Source organism: Nannospalax galili, unplaced genomic scaffold, assembly GCF_000622305.1.
Source record: "Nannospalax galili isolate Female #2095 unplaced genomic scaffold, S.galili_v1.0 scaffold18, whole genome shotgun sequence".
Lineage (NCBI taxonomy): Eukaryota > Metazoa > Chordata > Mammalia > Rodentia > Spalacidae > Nannospalax > Nannospalax galili.
This window is the reverse complement of record NW_008346548.1, coordinates 7,123,701-7,142,233: the sequence shown is the minus strand read 5'-3', so window position 1 is coordinate 7,142,233 and position 18,533 is coordinate 7,123,701. Positions and strand designations below refer to the sequence as shown.

The 18,533-nt window shown below is 39.3% G+C and overlaps 1 protein-coding gene across 3 annotated transcripts in view; it reads left to right on the top strand.

Moving 5' to 3' along the window:
* The window catches only part of Gsk3b (glycogen synthase kinase 3 beta), a 197,566-nt gene that overhangs the window by 67,757 nt on the left and 111,276 nt on the right, over positions 1–18,533 (top strand). For all 3 annotated transcript variants that reach the window (XM_008842903.2, XM_008842902.3, XM_029568233.1), the window contains exon 3: positions 8,527–8,610. In XM_008842903.2, coding sequence (XP_008841125.1) covers positions 8,527–8,610 — 84 coding nt within the window. The remainder of the gene's footprint in view (positions 1–8,526; positions 8,611–18,533) is intronic.

Below are 18,533 nucleotides of genomic sequence, written 5' to 3'. Positions count from 1 at the left end.
GAACCATGCAGGAGACTCTTACATATAACCAAGTCATGCTTCCAGCTTGAGATGGAGGCTTGGGTCCCCTTTGGACCAAAGCTTCTGTGTGCTGACTCTAAGGAAATACTTTCCAGAAGATTTTGCTACAGTGATGCTGGTCTCTTATTACTTATAGCTGAATTTTCAGTCCCAGCTAACCAGCATCAATTGTTCTGTAAAGCAAAGGATTCATGTTAGTGGTTCTGGTCTTTTCTTAATCACGGCTGATTCTTTAGTCCCAGCAAACCAGAAGCCATAGATTCTCAATTCAAAATATCACACAAACAGTCCTGATAGTCTCTGCTTCCTTTTGAAGCTTCACAAGCCAGGTGTTCATCGTCTACCCCTCTTTCAGCAGAACTGTTTCAAATTCCATTGCCACAGCTCACTAAACTCTTAAGTACTCAATGACTTTTCCAGCTCAAGTTCCAAACACTTCCATAGTCCTCACCACAACAACCAGGTCAGGTCTATCACAGCAATATCCTACGATCCTGGTACCAATTTCTGTTCTATTTTGCTTTTAATTGCTGTGACAAAACGCTAATACCAACTTGGAGACGAAAGGGTTTATTTGGCTTACATCTCCCAGGTCACAGTTCATCACTGAGGAAGCCCAAGTTAGGACTCAGAGCGGAAACCTGGAGACAGGAGCTGAAGCACAGACCATGGAGGAACACTGCTTACTGGCTTGCTTCCTTGGCCGTGCTTAACCTGCTTTCTTGTACAATATTAGGACCACCTGCCCAGGGGTGGCAACACTCCCTGTGGGCTGGGCCTTCCTACGTCACTCAAAAATTGAGAAAATGCCCCACAGACATGGCCACAGGCCAGTCCAATGGAGGAAATTCCTCAGTTGAGGCTCCCTCTACCCAGGTGTGTCAAGTTGACAACCAATGCTATCCAGCAATACCAGCCATGCCCATTTATCTTCATATTGTTTATGATTATTTTTCCAGTATTGACTACAGAGTTGGGTAGCTGCAGTGGAGTCCATGTGGCCTGCCAGCTTGAAGAATTTATTTCTGGTCTTTCATAGATAATATTGTCCACACTTCTAGGCTATTAGTTTTGTGACTGTTCTATAACTTCTTTCATTCTTGCTCTCTTATGCTGATTACTCATGTACTAGGTGAAGATATACCCCAGAACTCTTTTTTGAATGTCTTACAGTTGTGGGGGAGGGTCCTACTTGACACCACTGTTTAGGTTCTCTAATTTCTTTTTGCTGTTCCTTGTAAAGTTTTCTGCTGATTGGGAATCTAACCAAACCTAGCTGTCTTTTCTTACTTTATAGGCTTTTTTTTGGTCTTTTTGAGACGGGGTCTCCCTGTAGCCCCAGCTGTCCTGGAACTCACTATGTAGACCAGGCTCGCCTTGAACTCACAGAGATCTGCCTGCCTCTGCCTCCTGAGTGCTGGGATTAAAGGTGTGTGCCACCATGCCCAGCCCTTTATAGGCATTTTTATATACTTCAAGAGCCATCCAGATCTCTTGCTAGAGGATAAAGTGAACATATTCAGATTACTTTCTGGACCTTTCATCTTAAGTGTCCCCTCAGTCATTTCAACTAAACATGTCTCAAACTGAACTCTTATTCTCCTGCTTTCCAGATAACTTTCTAGGCCAGTGGCCCTCTACTGCTTAAATTGCAGTGGTCTGATGCCAAATTATGGTGATACTTGAATTGTCATAGCCTGACTTCTTAGCACCCATTTTTAACCAGGAGTGGGATCCAGCTCCTTTGAGAACCTGTGTCATGTGCGCCCCCCCCCCCATTTCTCCTGGAATTGTGCTGCTCTCTAATAAAGGCTTTGCTCTCAATCAAAACAATATATATCTAGCAGGAAATGGGGAAGGATTTGTCTTATCAGGGAATTTTCCCTTTCTGACACCTGTTGACCTAGAGCAGCGCACACAAGCACAAACAGATGTTAGCAGTTTAATCCCACCTGTTGTATGCAACTGGGATAATTTATCCTTTGCTTGACATTTACAGCATACCCACACCTGTTCAGTTTCAAGGGCAAGGAATGGTCATGAGAGATTAAAGCTATATGTTTATGTTACAAGAGGAGCCTAAGGCCTAGTCAGCTGTTTTGTGCTGTAAGCAAGTGGACATAGTGTTAAAAGATCTCAAAATATAAGATTAACTTTTGGGTTACAAGGTTAGGGAAAAGTCATTTTCCAAAAATGTCACTCCCACAGTTTTCCCTTGAAACTGTGAACATGAAAGAAGCATGTTCATATTTGCAAAAAGTCATTCCCACAACAAATCACCTCTTTCCAGTTTTCAGTCCAGTAGCCATAAGTGATCAAATAACTGCTGATCTTGCTTGTCAGACTTGCTCCCCATTCACTTTTCACCTCCTTGCATTCCTTGTTTTATTTTTTTTTCATTTTTCCGGGGGTTTTTTTTTTTTTTTTTTTTTTTTTTTCATAGCCAGTGACCTCAAAACAATCTCTTACTTAGAACACGTCAGTGGTCTTTCTGGCTTGCAATATTTAAAATTTTCATCTTTGTATTTAAGATATTTTACAAAGTAAAGTGAGCTAGACTCAGTGACACTGTGTTTAAATTGGTGCCTACTTAGAATATGAAACTTTTTAGAACTGTCATTTATATCCGTTCTGACATATAGTTGACTTCAAAATATTTTTATATGTGGAGTTACTTTGAGATGGGTCTTTTTTGGGGTGGGGGTAGCCATTTGTAGTGTCTTTGGAGGCATATAATTTGAAGTGAATCATATTTTGTTAGATACTTTGAAAGTAGAGCTTTCTGTGGTGAGGAAAAAGTTCTCCAATAGAACAAACTCTGGTGAAAAAGAGAAATGATAGACATATGCTGCCTACTTTACACCCGCATTTTTAAGCTTGCTGGTTGTTTCTTCACCTAAAAGTTCAATTTTCCTTGTATTTTTACATAATAGTATGTATAAAGTATTCTTCTGGGATCCCTTCACCCTATGGTTTAGTTTTCAGAATCAGTCCTCCCTCCCTCTATCCCTCCCAGTGTAAAAACGAACACAGTCTTTCGGCTGCGTGTAGTTGCCCACGCCTTTAATCTCTGTGAGTTTGTGGCCAGCCTGGTCTACATGGCGAATTCCAGGCCAACTGGGGCTACAGGGAGACCCTGTTTCAAAAAGACCAAAAAATACCATCTTTAATGTCTGTTTATTAGCTTCTGTTGGCTGTGAACAAAATACTGGACAGAAATGACTTAGAAATAAAGTCTTTTTTCTTTTCTTTTTTAAATTTTTTAAAAATTATTTTTATTTTATGTGTATGCATGTATTGCCTGCATTTAGGTAAGTGCACCTGTGTTGTGCAATGCCTGTGGAGGACAGAAGAGGCTGTGGATCCCCTGGAACTAGAGTTATAGACAGTTGTTAGCTGCCATGTGGGTGCTAGGATTCGAACCTGGATCTTCTGCAAGAACAACCAGTGTTCTTATCCTCTGAGCCATCTCTCCAGCCCCTTTTCTTTTCTTTTTTTAAAGACAGGGTTGCCCTTGTAATGCCAGCTGGCCTAGAACTCACTGACCTCCATCTGCCTCTGCCTCTTGAATGCTGGAACCAAAGGTGTGTACTGTCTTGCCTGCCTAAAGTCTTAATTTTGACTCATGGTTTTAGAGAGTTCAGTTCATGGTTAACTGATTCTATCATTTCTGGGCCTGTGGTCAGACAGAGTATCACAAGAAAAGGTTTGATAGAGCAGGGCTGCTCACACCATGGTGGCCTGGAAGCAGTGAGGAGAAAAAAAAAGGAAGGGGCAGGGGAGAAGTACATCTTTTGGGGCATATCCCCAGTGACCTACTTTCTTCAGCTAGTACCTCCCAGTAGTACTGTTGTATGATGAATTAGTTAGGGATTAGTCCATTGATTAGGTCAGAGTCCTCAGGATTCAGTCACTTCTTCATGACTGGGTTCACCTGCTGGGGACCAAGATTCCAACACATGAGTCTTGTAAAGAATACATCATATCTAAACGTAACAGTCCTTTTAAAGATGGATATATTTTAGTGGTTATTGATTAAAACACAAAAATAATTTTTGCTTTAAGTGGTATTCTTCAGTTTTCTCATATTATTATGTTTATTTTTATCCTGGGTAGCTAGGTCTTAAAATTTTTATTTTTTTTTAATTTAGTAAGATGAGATTAATTAATATCTAATCTACTTTTTTTCTCCCCTTTTTCTAAATTGGAAACTTTGCCTTCATAGACAGATCATTCTGTAGAAAGGGATTTCTGATGATGGAATACAAGGGGATGGGATTGAACCTGGGATCTTGCTCATAAGCATTTGCTGTATTAGTGAATTATATATACCCCAGCCTGATATCTGATTTTTAACAATAATCTTATAGTCAGACAAATTATACACTGTAGCTTTGTATACATTAAAATAATTAAAAGTTTTTTTGAAAAAAAAAATCCTTATCTGTAAGATTTTGCTCCCCTTCCCTCCTCTCTCCTATACCCTTTTCATGGTAGGGAAGGCATGGTGACCAGAGCTATTCTAGCTGTGGTGGAAGTATGAGGCAAGTGGGCATGTTGTGTCAAGAAGCAGAGTTGTGTGCTTGTGCTTCCCTTGATTAGTACTTTTTAGGCAGTCTAGGATCCCAGCCTGTGGAATGGGGCTGCCCACCTTCAGTGTGGGCCTTCCTACTTTGGTTAAATACCTCTCTAGAAACTCCCTTACAGACATACCCAGAGGTGTTTCTCTTAGGTGAATATAAATTCCATCAAGTAGAGATGGTTGCTCTAGGGTTTATAATTGGCATTTCAATTTGTCAGGGTCTACTTTAGGTTAACAGAACTTAATTCCAGTAAAATGTAGCTTAATTTCCCTTCCTTTATGCTATTACTGTTATATGTACTATACTTATTTATGCTATAAACCACACAATACACTGTTACTGCTTACATTTTATGTCTTTTAATGAAATTAAAGGAAATTAATACATTTATACATTATAATTATAGTAGCTGCTTTGTGTTCTTTGCTAAATATAATCTCTGTCTATACAGAATCAGTTTCTAGTAACTGCTTTTTAAAACTCAAATGGCAACTTTTCCTGTTTTGTATGTCTTACAACTTTTGCGGGTGGGTTCTTTTTTTTCAGACAGGCTCACCTTGTTGTCCCAGCTGACCTGGAACTAAGTTCTAGTTTCACTCTGGCTTCCTTGGCTCAGTTATGTATGAATGATCATGATCACTTTTCAGTTACAAGGTTTCTGTACTATTTCAGTGCTTATGCAATGTGTGAATTGGAAAGCACATTAAAATTCAGATCTCAAGTTGCTTTTACTTACCTGAGATTACCTTGAGTCTCCCCTGCATTTGTGCACAGACTCTCCCTCAGTTATCCAAGGATGAGTAGGGAATTTATTTAAGCCCCTTATGCCTCACTGTTAATTTTTAGATGTCCTTCCAGTCTGTTATTTTCCCCAGGCAAGGCTGCAGTCTAAGTATAGCAGAGTTGTGGGTTCTTCTTCCCTTCCTTTCTTATCTTAGTTGCTATTTTTACCACCAGTACCACAGGGCATGACTTTTGCTTCGTTGTAAGTGATGGTATCTCCTGAAAGCAGAATTCCTGGTTTTCATGGTCTCCAGTGCCCTGGTAAAACTGCCATATTGACTGAGTTAGGTGCATTCTTCATGGTCTACTGTGCCTTGTTAAAACTACCTTACTGACTGGGTTAGGTATATTGGGGGAATGATAGTACCCTCTGGTGAGAAGGCCTCTTGACTCCTGTATCCTGGCTGTCCTAGCAGCTCTTTCTCACTAACTGTTCCTCAATTTTGTGTTTCCTTTGATCAATATCTAGAGCACTGAAGTAGTTGTTTTCTGTATATACTCCAGTCTTAACAGGTGTTTGGGGAGAGTAGGTTTCCTGGTATCCTCATTCTCTATTGCTGGAAACTTCTCTATTAAAACTTCTAATCTTTAATATGCTGTGTCTCTTAAATATAATTTAATCTAACCTCTTAGATTAGACATCATTATTGTACTGAAACCAATGTCAATTTTCTGGGTGTTTGTTTTGTTTCTTGTTATTTTTGTTTGAATATAGGGTCTCCTTGTAGCTCCAGCTGGCCTGGAACTCACTTTGTAGACCTGAGTGCTAGGACTCCTAGTGCTAGGATTAAAGGCTTGTGCCACCTCATTTGTTTTTTTTAAAGTAAAACTCTTTCTTGGCTCTAAGATAACCTTCATTTACAACTATTTTATCTATGCCTTTCTCCTACATTTCTTCTGTCCCCTTTTTTCAAGCTTAATTCTGTTCAGTTTTAGAATGCTTTTTTGGAATAGTAAGCCAGATCATATCTTCGTTTGCCAAACTCTCCATTGACTTCCATTTACATTTAGAGTGAAATTGAGTTTCTTATCATGGTTGATGAAGCTTTATTCGATTTTAACTCCTGCCCACTTCTCTGAACTTCTAATTTTCTCCCCTTAATCAGAATGACGCAGCCATATTACCCTTCTGGTTATTTCTAGAATGCCCCAAGCCTGTCTCCTATATATTTGAAAAATGGGAAGCCATTCTTGCTATTGCTGTGATAAAATACCCTGATTAAAGTAACTTCAGGAAGAAAGAGTTCATTTTGGTTCACAGTTCAAGGGTATAATCTCTCATGGCAGGGAAACCCTGGTGGAAGGGGCTCATCATATTTCATTCATAGCCAGGAAGCAAAGAATGGTGAATGTTAGTGCTTAGCCTTTTCCTTTTTATGCATCCAGGATCCAAGCATAAGAGAATGGTGCCAACTTTTAGGGCGTGTCTTCCCACGTCAGTTTACCTAATCGAGATAATTCCTTGCAGGCTTGCCGTAGAGGCATGCAACCTATGTGAGTCTGGATCCTGTCAATTTGATGATCAGTGTTAATCATTACAGAATGATTCTCATACTCCATTCAGGTGCGTGCATAGCTCTTCCCTCCTTACAAGGTCCTCTCTGATATCTTGATCTATATCTATTTTCTATATCTAGTGAATTTGACTGTAACATGCACACTTAATGTGCATGCTTTTTCCAGATTAATTAATGAAGGTGACAGAGCTACTAAATTCCAGAATAGCACAGTGATAGATAATTATACATAGTACTTTTAGGATCATAAAGAATATCTAAGTAAAGCAAGGAAGAGGACTTAAACATCATTTGTGTGTGTGTGTGTGTGTGTGTGTGTCTGTGTGTGTTTTGAGACAAAGTCTTCCTGTAACTCCAGGTGGCCTTGAACTCACTATGTTGACTAGGCTGGCTTCAATCTCACAAAGATCCTCCTGTCTCTCCACCTCAGGAGTGCTGGGATTAGAGGCGGATTAAAGGCATACACCACCATTGGCTCATTTGTGTGTGTGTGTGTGTGTGTGTGTGTGTTGTATGTGTTGTATGGTATATGCATATGTATATGGACACATGCAGAGACTGCAGGAAGATGGTGGGTGTCTTTGTCACTCTCCACTTTATTGGCTTAAGACAGGGTCTCTTGCTGAACCTGAAACTGTTCTGGCTGGCTGACCAGGGAGCTCCCAGGATCTATCTGCCTCTATCCCATAACTGAGGTTTCAGGCACAGGCCTGGTGATGCTGGGCTTTTGTGGGTGCTGGGGATTGGAAATCAAGTCTTTATGCTTACATAGCAAGCTGTTATCCACTGAGCCAGCTCTCCAGTCCATCTATGCTTATACTTACACTATATTCCTTTAGAAAGGATGCTTACAGCCAGGGGCATGCCCTTAGTCCCAGCACTCAGGAGGCAGAGGATCTCTGAGTTTGAGGCCAGCCTGGTCTACATATCAGGTTCCAGGCCAGCTGGGGTTATAGGTAGACCCTGTCTCAAAAAGAGCACTCCCCCCATAAAACCCCAAAAGAATGCTTACTAAATTTCCATATTTTAAAATTCTCTGTGAATGTAAATATAATTCAGCAATGAAGCATTTGTCTAGCATGTGCTTAGACTCTGAATTAAATATATTTTTTCATCTTTTACTCATAGACTTCAGTTTTTCCAGACTAGGACCTCTGTTATTGTGTATTTCCATTTCAACAGTCAACAGTGTGGCACAGAATAAGTGCACTGTATTTTTAAAATAGCAATGCTTCCTTTAGAATTGGTGTGTTACTGCACAGGTCATAAGAGCACCTGAGGGAGAATGTGTAGAATTGCATAGTTGTGTATTTAAGTGCAGTTCAGATATGATATTTTGCTGAATGTTGATGTGACTAAATATTTATGAAAATTGCTCTATCAAAATTATATTTGATATCTTTTAGGGAATTTTATGTTTGTGTGATATTGGAAGTGAAACCCAGTCCTTAATTTCTGTATTTGTCCTATTGCTAACCAGTGGCAAATTATTCATAGGCCAGTTCTGGTCCTACTCCCCTTTCCTTCCCCCCACCCCATCTCTCTCTCTGTGTCCCTCTTTTCTTCTTCCTATATAACCCAGAATGAGTCTTTAAAAAAAAAATAATGTGTTTCTTTTGCAGAACCGAGAGCTCCAGATCATGAGAAAGCTAGATCACTGTAACATAGTTCGATTGCGTTATTTCTTCTACTCAAGTGGTGAGAAGGTAGGTTTTACAGAAAAGTATGTACTGAATGTTAAGATAGATAATTTGTGATTCTTCTAGAATTAACCCCTCCCTACCTCTACCAAATAGTTTTGCTAATGGAGTGGAAGAATTTAAAGCACAGCACACAATGCTTCTGAACCCTGGTCATAGGATATTGGTCATAGGGTACCAGTTTTAGGACATCATTGGTTATAACAGGAAAATGTTAATGAAAAGATAAAAGAATGGATGTTCAAGAATTTTATTGGTTCAGCAGGTAAGAGTACTTGCTGCATAAGCATGAGGACCGTAGTTCAAACCCCCAGAACCCGTGCAAAAAACTTGGCGTTGTTGTGTGTACTTGCAGCCCCAGTGTGGAGGGAGGAGACAGAAAGATTGCTGGGGCTTGCTGCCTGCCAGCCTAGCTTCAGGTTCAGTCAGAGACCTTGTGTCACAGGAATAAGGTGGAATATAATAGAGCAAGATACCCAAGACCCTCTTCTGGCCTGCATACCTGCATGGGCATGTGCACTTGCACATGTGTGTGCATACACCACACACATGCACATCCTGTCCCTAGCCCTGCATAGACCAATTTTTTTGATTTGGGTGTGGTGGCAGCATGCCTTTAGTCCGAGAGCTTGGGAGGCAGAGGAAGGCTGATCTCTGAGCTCAAAGCCAGTCTGGTCTACATAGCGAGTTCCAGGCCCAGCTGGGGCTACAGGGAGACACTGTCTCAAAAAGACCAAACAACAACAACAACAAAAAGAAACAACAACAAAAAAAGAATTTTCTGAGCCCAGTGTGATGGCATGTGCCTGTAATCTGAGTACTTGAGTGGTTGAGACATAGGATCTCAAGCCAGCCAGTGCTATAGAACAAGACCCTATCCCTATCCCTTGACCCCCTCAGAAATAGAGGGAAGGGATTTTCTTCTCTTAAGTAAACACTTGTCTTCAGTTCTCAAGCAAATTTATATCTTTTATTAGTATTTTTGTGTTTTTATGTGTTTATAGAACCCTCTGATCTCTCATCTATTTAGAGAGAGGGAGATTATGTGATTATGTAAGTGAAAGTTGGTTAGAAGGGAAGTAGAGGGACTTTGCTTGGTCAGGGAAAAACTTAGAAAATGTGTAGTATAATAGAGTCTATTACAATCACTGTTTCTGGTCACATTTTATTCTGTGAGAGCAAAAGTTAAGGTTTTATTCTATGAAGCCTCACCCCCTTTCTCCCCTCTTGATCTTTAGAGCTGGAAGTCAGGAAAACTTGTTTCTTCTGTGTTTACCTTTGTTTTTTCTTGCTCCCTGTCACTGTCCCCTCCCCAGTTTCAATCTTTGCTTATTTTTTTGAAACAGGTTCATGTAGCCCCAGTCTGGCTGCAGTAACACAAAGCTCTACCTGCCTCTGCCTCCCAAATACTGGGATTAAAGTCCTGCTCCACCACACTTGGCTTTCCTTACTTTTTTTTGGTTTTTGTTTTTTCCTTCGGATTTGAGGTAAAGGGGCAAAGCAATTAACAACGAAATCACCTTATTTTTATTAAAAAAATATTGTTTTTATTTTATGTGTATGAGTGTATTGCCTGCATGTGCGTGAGTGCACCTGTGTTGTGCATTGCCTCGGAGATCAGAAGAGGGTGTCCGATTCTCCTGGAGCCGGAGTTAAGGATGGTTCATACTCACCATGTGGGTACTGGGAATCAAACCTGGGTCACCTGGGTCATTTGCAAGAGCAGTCAGCATTCTTAACTTGCCATTTTGAACTTCAGACTTCATATATATAAGCATCTAATGTTACTAGGTCTATGTTGTCTCTTGACTGTACATAACTTTTCTAGTATGACTTTTAAAATACTTTTTTTTTTTTTTTGGTCTTTTTGAGACAGGGTTTCCCTGTAGCCCCAGCTGTCCTGGAACTCACTATGTAGACCAGGCTGGCCTTGAGATTCACCTGCCTCTTCCTCCCAAGTGCTGGGATTAAAGGTATATGCCACCACACCTGGCTTAAAATGCATTTTTATTAAATTTTATGTGTAAGTCATCACTGCCTCCCCAAACCTATAGGACAAGAAGATACTTAATCCAGGTTTGTAATGCTCATGTCTACAGATCTGTAATTATTGTGTCATAGCAAATATAACAACCGTAATTACAACAATATAACCTTAACCTCACATTGATCCATTACTAATACTTGTTTTTCATTTTGTTTTCCTGTTTTTATTTTCATGTTTAAGTGATGTCTCTATTTGTAATTGTAAACCTTTATGAGTATTTTTTGAGTTCTTTTATTTCTAAAGCCAAATACTTGGTTTGTACTACCTTTTTTCCCCTCTCTTAACCTAGCAATCTGCCCAATAATGTCCATTTTGGAATGTCTACTTTTTCTTGTCCCTTCCCAAATAAGATTATAGAGCATCTGTTAGGTCCACAGCATTCTTGTAACAGAATTTTATATCCTTATTTTTTTTTAATTAGATGCTAGACATCATAATACCCCAGGGAGGAAATTAAAGGTCAGAATTATTTGTTTCATGAGCCACTAGATAACATAAAGATTCATTAGCAAATGCCTTACAAATTTCCTAAACATTTTGTCTTATTATGTTAATAAGCATGCATAAATTCCCTATGCACCATGCATTATCTTAATGCTTTGCAAATATTAACACATTTGACTCTTACAACATTAAATGCAGAGAAGGAATAATGTCAAACATTTGAATGCAAGGTACTGGCAGAATGGCTTGCTCAGGATTTGGTTTGATAGGCAAACATCATGCTTCTACCCAAGAGCTTGACTGACTGTTGTTTGAATACCTCAGAAGCTGATTTCCTTCCTCTCTGCCACTGCTCTTAGCTTTCTCTTCACCTTAAACATTCCTACAGATACAGAAAGGCCGTTAGCCAAGGTTAACCAGGAAGACAGTAAATATGTGCATACTAACTTATAATATTGTATCTTAACTTTTTCTTGAACATTATAATTTTTCCAAAGTTAAAAGAAAAGGGGGCACCCTTGGTTTGGAATAGTCTCCCTTTCTAGATTTCTGCTCCATTCCTTCTCAGCTCTGGATTTCTTTCTGAATTTATTTGCTCTTTCTCTTGGTCTTTGTTAAGCCCCCTCCCCCTTTTTCAAATTTCTTTCTCTGTATGTCTCTCTCTTCTGTGCTCCCTTTTTTCTACCCTCTTATTTTCTTTATTTGAATTGTGTGAGCTGTATTTTCCGAATCTCTAGACTTTTCTTTTTTAGGTTTAAACATACCTTACTTTTTTCAGTTCTTTTTCAGTTCTCATCTCAGTATCCCTTCACTCTTGGATTTCATCACTCCCTTTTTGGAAAATTAACAAACCTTTACTGTTGCTGGAGAGATGGCTCAGTGGTTAAGAGCATTGGCTGATCTTGCAGAGGACCCAAGTTTGATTCCCAGCACCCACATAGTGGCTAACAGCTATCTCTAAGTCCAGTTCCAGGGAGATCCAATGCCCTATTCTGACCTCCATGGGCACTGCACAGCACGGGTATACTTACACACATGCAAGCAATACACTCATACACATAAAATAAAAATAATAAAATATTTTAAAATATGATTATATCTTTAAAATTTTTGTATTATGTGCACATGTGTGGGTGTATGTGTATGGGTAAATTGATGCCACAACACAGGGGAGGTCAGGGGACAACTTGTAGGAATCAGTTTTCTCATTTCAACATGTGGGTCTGAGGGATTGAACTCGGTCATCTGGTTTGGTGGTAGGTGCCTGTTGTGTGACACTATTCTTGGGGATGCATGAATATACTGTCTACTCACCCCAGATGGCAAACAGCAGACCAAAGTAAAGATACTACCAAAGTCCAGCTTAGTGAACCAATGGGTTTTATTTGGGTTACTTACAGGAAGATGGGTGAAGGATTCCTTACAGGAGCAGAAATGACTCAGATAGCTGCATCACCAAATGCCCACCCCAGCATGGTGACAGTTCACAAAAACAGGAAACCTGGAGTGGCACTGTACAACCTGCAGGCAGCTCAGTAGGTTGGAGAGTATCTTTTCTAGGTAGCTCAGTTGGTCCGAGCCTCTTTTATGCATCTTGCTTAGTCCCTGCTTCTTCTAGGCTTCTCAGCTGGTCTGACCAGCATCTCTGAAATCCTTAGTGTTTATATGTACTTGGGATTGAAGGGGTATAATAAATCTGATTAGTTTAAGGGATTTACCGAAGCTAGTGAGTTGTTGACTTCCTTAGCTTAAGGGCCTTCCCTTTAGGATGGAATGTTTCATCTCCCCTTCAACCATCCTCTCCTTTCACCTACCTTTTAACATTCTCTGTCTTAAGGAGCTTCCCTGCAGGATGGAATATTTCACCTTACCTTAGAGCATCCTGTGTCTTAAAGAACTCTCCAAGATGGAGTGATGGAATGTTTTATTCCTGAGGAAACTGGTAGACAACAGCACCTTTATCCAGTGATCAGATCTGTGAACTCATTATCCATAGTCTTGTTGGAATTATTAATGATTGCTGTTGCAATTGGAACATGTTGGTCAATTAACGTACTGTAGGTCACCCTGTAAGCTTTAGGAGCTCTAATTTAGTTCAGTGTAAATAGTGCTCCCCTTGATTATATAACAGTAGGAATTTAGAGTGTTTTGAAACTTTAGACTTAACAATTTTGTGAATTTCAAGTATCATACAGAGTAGTGATTTTTCAGCATTTTAGTATTGCTAGTAGAAACCTTCTCAAATGAAATTTTATAAGGAAATTTAATAGAATAAATGAAAAGCAAAGTAGCCCTTCTTGAAGCCGGGTTGCTGTGCCTGTCCTTAGTTGTGGCTTGCTCTGCAGAACCTTATGATTCAGGATATATAATAAAAAGCCATTCTTTTTAAGGTCTTCCAATTTTATTTAAATTTTCTCTTGTTATCTTGCAAGTAAAAATTTTAAGTAAATTGCAAGTAAAAATATTTTACTTGTGATTCATCATAGATTATTTGGATGAAAAGAAAAATGCTCTTTTTAATTAGAAATTATGAGAGGAATTTTACTTAGAAAGGATGTCAAATTAATTTCCTACCTTACTGACAGTAACTATGTGGGGCTGTATGCAGAAGGATACCATTGCTTCTAAGATTGGACCGAAGAACACTAAGCTTAATTATGCCTCTCTTCTACTGGCTCTGGAGAGGAAAGGATAGGGTGACATCTATGATAAGAATTCATTCTGAAAATGAAATAATCTACTTACTCTGAAATAAAATACATTACCCGTCTTTTGTAGCTAGAAGTATTTGGGTTTGTATTATAGTTCTGCTACAGTCATAGCACTGTAACTCTGGGCAAGATACTCACCTTTGTAAGCCCGCTCTCTACTTCTTAATACAGTTGAGGTATAGGATTACCTATACCATCAGACTGTGATTAACCCCAAATGTTTACCATTTTACAAATCATTGTAGTTAATAACAATAAATTGATAAATAGAACTCACAGTCATCAGATGGCATCATGAAACTTTCACCTGTACTTCATAATTGAAATTGCATAGTACCCCTGTGAAGAATGCTGTTTTTATCTTGATGTTATGGATGCAAACTATACTGAGATAATATCATTTAAGTAAGTTACCTCAGAGTCCTACAGTAACTTAAGTGGAGGTTTGAAGTTAAACCTAGGAAGTCTGACTCCAGAATTGGGCTGGTTAGTTTAACATAAATTAGGGATACCTGGGAAGAGGGAACCTTGATTGAGGAATTACCTCAATTAAGATTGGCCTTTTTATGATTATTTTTATCTGGAAGTTGAAGTCAAGACTAAATCGAACCTTCCCTTAGTTGAAACTTAAGTTTAAAAATTTGGGGACTGGGAAAAGGGAGAGAAATTAACAGTAAAACTGATAGCATCCCCAGCTACAGAACTTCGAAGGTTGCTTTAACTTGAACCCATCTGGAGGATTTAGGGGATAGTTGTCATTCATATGAGAAAGTTAATGTTCAAGCTTTGAGAAACCAAAGACGTTTAAATCACATTCTATTACATATCATATATGTGTATCATATAAAATTTTTTTCAGTGGTATTCTTTTTATGTCAGTTACAAAATTCAAAATATCACGTAGACTATATTCAGTCATTGAAAATATACTTAACACGTGAATTACTAAAAATTATTTAGGGGCTTGAGAGATGGCTCAGTGATTAAGAGGACTGGCTGCTTTTCCAAAGGATCTGGGTTCTGTTCCCAGCACCCACATGGTGGTTAATAACCATCCATAATTCCAGGGGATTCGTCACCTTCTTTTGATCTCTGCAGGCATTGAAGATAGGTGGTACACTTACATGGAGGTAAAATGATTCATATACATAAAAATAAATTTAAAAAACACATGACAATTTTAACCATATATATATATGTATGTATGTATGTATGTATGTATATATGTTTGTTTGTTTTGAGACAGGGTCTCTCTGGAGCCTCAACAGGCCTGGACCTCACAGAGTTGGCCTCTGTCACAGAGATCTGCTTGCCTCTGCCTTCTGAGCATTGGGATTAAAGGTGTGTGCTATCATACCCAGGCAATAAAAAATATTTTTTATTACATTTGTTTCTTGTGTATGTGGTGGTGGGGAGTGTACCATGATGTATGCAGGTTAGAGGATAATTTGCAGGAATTGACTTTCTGTTTCTATCATCTCTGTCCTAGGGATCAAACTGAGGTCATCAGCCTTGGGGGCAGGTACTCTTACCCATGAACCATCTCATTGGCCCTTTAGCCAGTTTTAAGTGTACAGTTTAAGAACATGAATTATGCTTATAATGTTGTATGACAACTATTTTGTAAACTCTTTTTAGATGACTTTTTTTTCCTTTTAAAAGCTTTATTTATATTTTGTGTGTATGAGTGGCTTGCCCACATGTTTGTGAGTGTACCATATGTGTAGCTGGTGCCTATGGAGGCTAGAAGAGGATGTCGGATCACCTAGAACTGTGTTGTAAACCACCATGTAGGTGCTGGGAACCAACCTGGGTCCTCTGCAAGAGCTCATTACACTTTCATTTTGTTTTGTATTTACTTTATTTGAGGAGGTGCTAGAGATCTTAACTGCCAAGCTAACTCTCCAACTCTAATTTGGGGACTTTTTTTTTTTTTAATCTTTTTGAAGCAGGGTCTCCCTGTAGCCCCAGCTGTCCTGGAACTCTCTATGTAGACCAGGCTAGCCTTGAACTCACAGAAATCCACTTGCCTTTGCCTCGCAAGTGCGTAATTTGGGGACTTTTTAATGTTATCTTAAAGTGGAGTTTAATTTTATCAAATAACTTCTGTGACAATTGAGATGATCATATTTATCAATGATGGTATGTTACATTGATTTTCTTATATTGAACCACTCTCACAGTCCCAAGTTAAATCCCTGTTTGTTGGGGTATATAATTCTTTAAATCTGCTATTGGATATGGTTTGTTTCATACTTTGTTTAGGATTTTTACATTTATGTACTGGCTATTGGTTTGTAATTGTGTGTGTGTGTGTGTGTGTGTGTGTGTGTGTGTGTGTGTGTGTTTTAAATCTGACTTTGGTATTAGGAAAACAGTGGCTCATTGAGTTAAGGAATGTTTCTTCCTCCCCACTTTAAAATTTTTCTTTTCGCCTTTTGAGAGCATCCCACTGTGTTCTTGAGGTTAGTCTCAAAAATCACTGGCCAAGTGATTCTCTTGCCTCCTCAGTCTCCTGAGTAGCAGGGACTACAAGTGCACACCACCACACCCAATTTCTTCTTTATCTTTGGAAAAGTGGTTTAGTCTCTTGTTCATTTTTTATATAAATGTCTTGTAGAATTTACCATTGAAGCTATCTGGTTCTGAAATTCATTTTGTTACGATTTTGTTTTTGTTTTTGTTTTTTTATTGATTCATTTCCTTTACTTGTTAACAAGCTTGTTGAGATGTTCTATTTTATCTTGAAGTCCATTTAATAATTTTTGTTTTTCTAAAAATTTCCATTTCATGTAGGTTATCTAATTTGCTAGCATAGTTCATAGTGTGCTTTTTATAGTCCTTTTATTTATGATCAGTAGTTTAATCTTCACTTTAATTTTTTAAATTTTACCCTTTTTTTGTTATTCTAGCTGAGGGCTTTTAAAATTTGCTAATTAAACAAACAAACAAACAACCTGGGCTGGGGAGTGCTTGGAGAAACCCGAGTTTGATCTTGAGAACCTTTATGTATGTGGTGACAGCTTTGTAACTGGAGACAGATGGAGTTCTAGAATTTCCTAGCCAACTACCTTACCTTACTTGGTAAGTTCCAGGCCAGTGAGAGACCCTGCTGATAGCACCCAATGAACCATACCTCAAGCTGTATCCTGAAGTTGTCCTCTGGCCTGCACATGCTGTATGTGCATACATACAGGCGTAAAGGCCCTCTCCCTATATCCCAACTTTTGTTTTTGTTGATTATTTTTCTATTCTCTATTCACTCTGCTTCAATGTTTTCAATTCTTGTTTTTTTAGTAGCTTTAAGTTTCGTTCTCCCCGCGCCCCCCCCCCCCGGCCCACCCCAGTTCTCAAGTTATAATGTGAACTTATTGATCTGAGATCTTCATTCTGTGGGGCGTGGGGGGACAGGGAGAGAGGAAGAGAGAGAATGTATGAATGTCTGTGTGTTTGTGTGTTGTTGGAGCTCAAACCCAGGGCATTATGCATGCTCAGTAAGCATCCTATCACTGAGCTATAATATCCAGTGAGATAGTTCTTGCTCTCTGCTCTCCTCCTTTCTCCTCTCCTTTCTGTAGGTGTCCTCTTCTTCTCCCCTTTTCCCCTCTTTTCCTTTCCTCTTTTCTTATTTTTATTTTATGTGTATGCATGTATTACCTGCATTGTAGGTAAGTGCACCTGTGTTGTGCAATGCCTACGGAGGACAGAAGAGGCTGTCAGATCACCTGGACCTGGAGTTACAGACAGTTGTAAGCTGCCATGTGCGTGCTGGGATTCGAACCCAGGTCTTCTGCAAGAACAACCATTGTTCTTAAGCACTGAGCCATCTCTCCAGCCCCATCCTCCTTTTTTTCTTTTTAAATTTATATTTTATCTGTAGGAGTGTTTTGCCTGTATGTATGTAAGTGCACCCATGTGTTCAATGTCCATGGAGGTCAGAAGAGGGTGTTAGAACTGGAGTTATAGATGGCTTTTAGCCACCGTGTGGATTTTGGGAACCAAACCTGGGTTTTCTGGAAGAGCAACCACTGCTCTTAGGGTGTGTGTGTGTCTGTCTGTCTCCATCCGTCCGTCTGTCCATCCATCCATGCATGTGAGTGCAATTGCTTTTCTACCTTATTTTTAGAGACCACATTTCTTGCCGAACCTGGAGCTTACCTATTTGAATAGACTGACTGGCTATTGAGCTCCTGGATCCTCCTTTTTCTACCCCCAGTATTGATATTTCAGGAACATACTATCTTTCTTAGCTTTTATGTGGGTGCTGGAGATCTGAACTCAGGTCCTCTTGCTTTTGCACAAGCAGTTTGCCCACTGAACTGTTTCTCCATTCTGAGATCTTCATGTAAGCATTCACAGCTATGAGTTTCCTTTTGCATACTGCATTTGCTGTATCCCATTAGTTTTAGTATGATGTAATTTTGTTCTCATTCATCTCTAATATATTCTCTTTTTAAAAAATATATGGGCCTGGAGAGATGGCTCAGCGGTTAAGAGCACTGACTGCTCTTGCAGAGGACCCGGGTTCAATTCCCATCACCCATATGGCGACTACGAACCGTCCTTAACTCCAGTTCCAGGGAATCTGAAGCCCTCTTCTGACCTCCGCAGCATTGCACAACACGGGTGCACTCACATACACGCAGGCAATATATTCATATACATAAAATAAAAATAATAAAATATTTAAAAACAAAAAAACAATAAACCTACAAAACTCAATAATA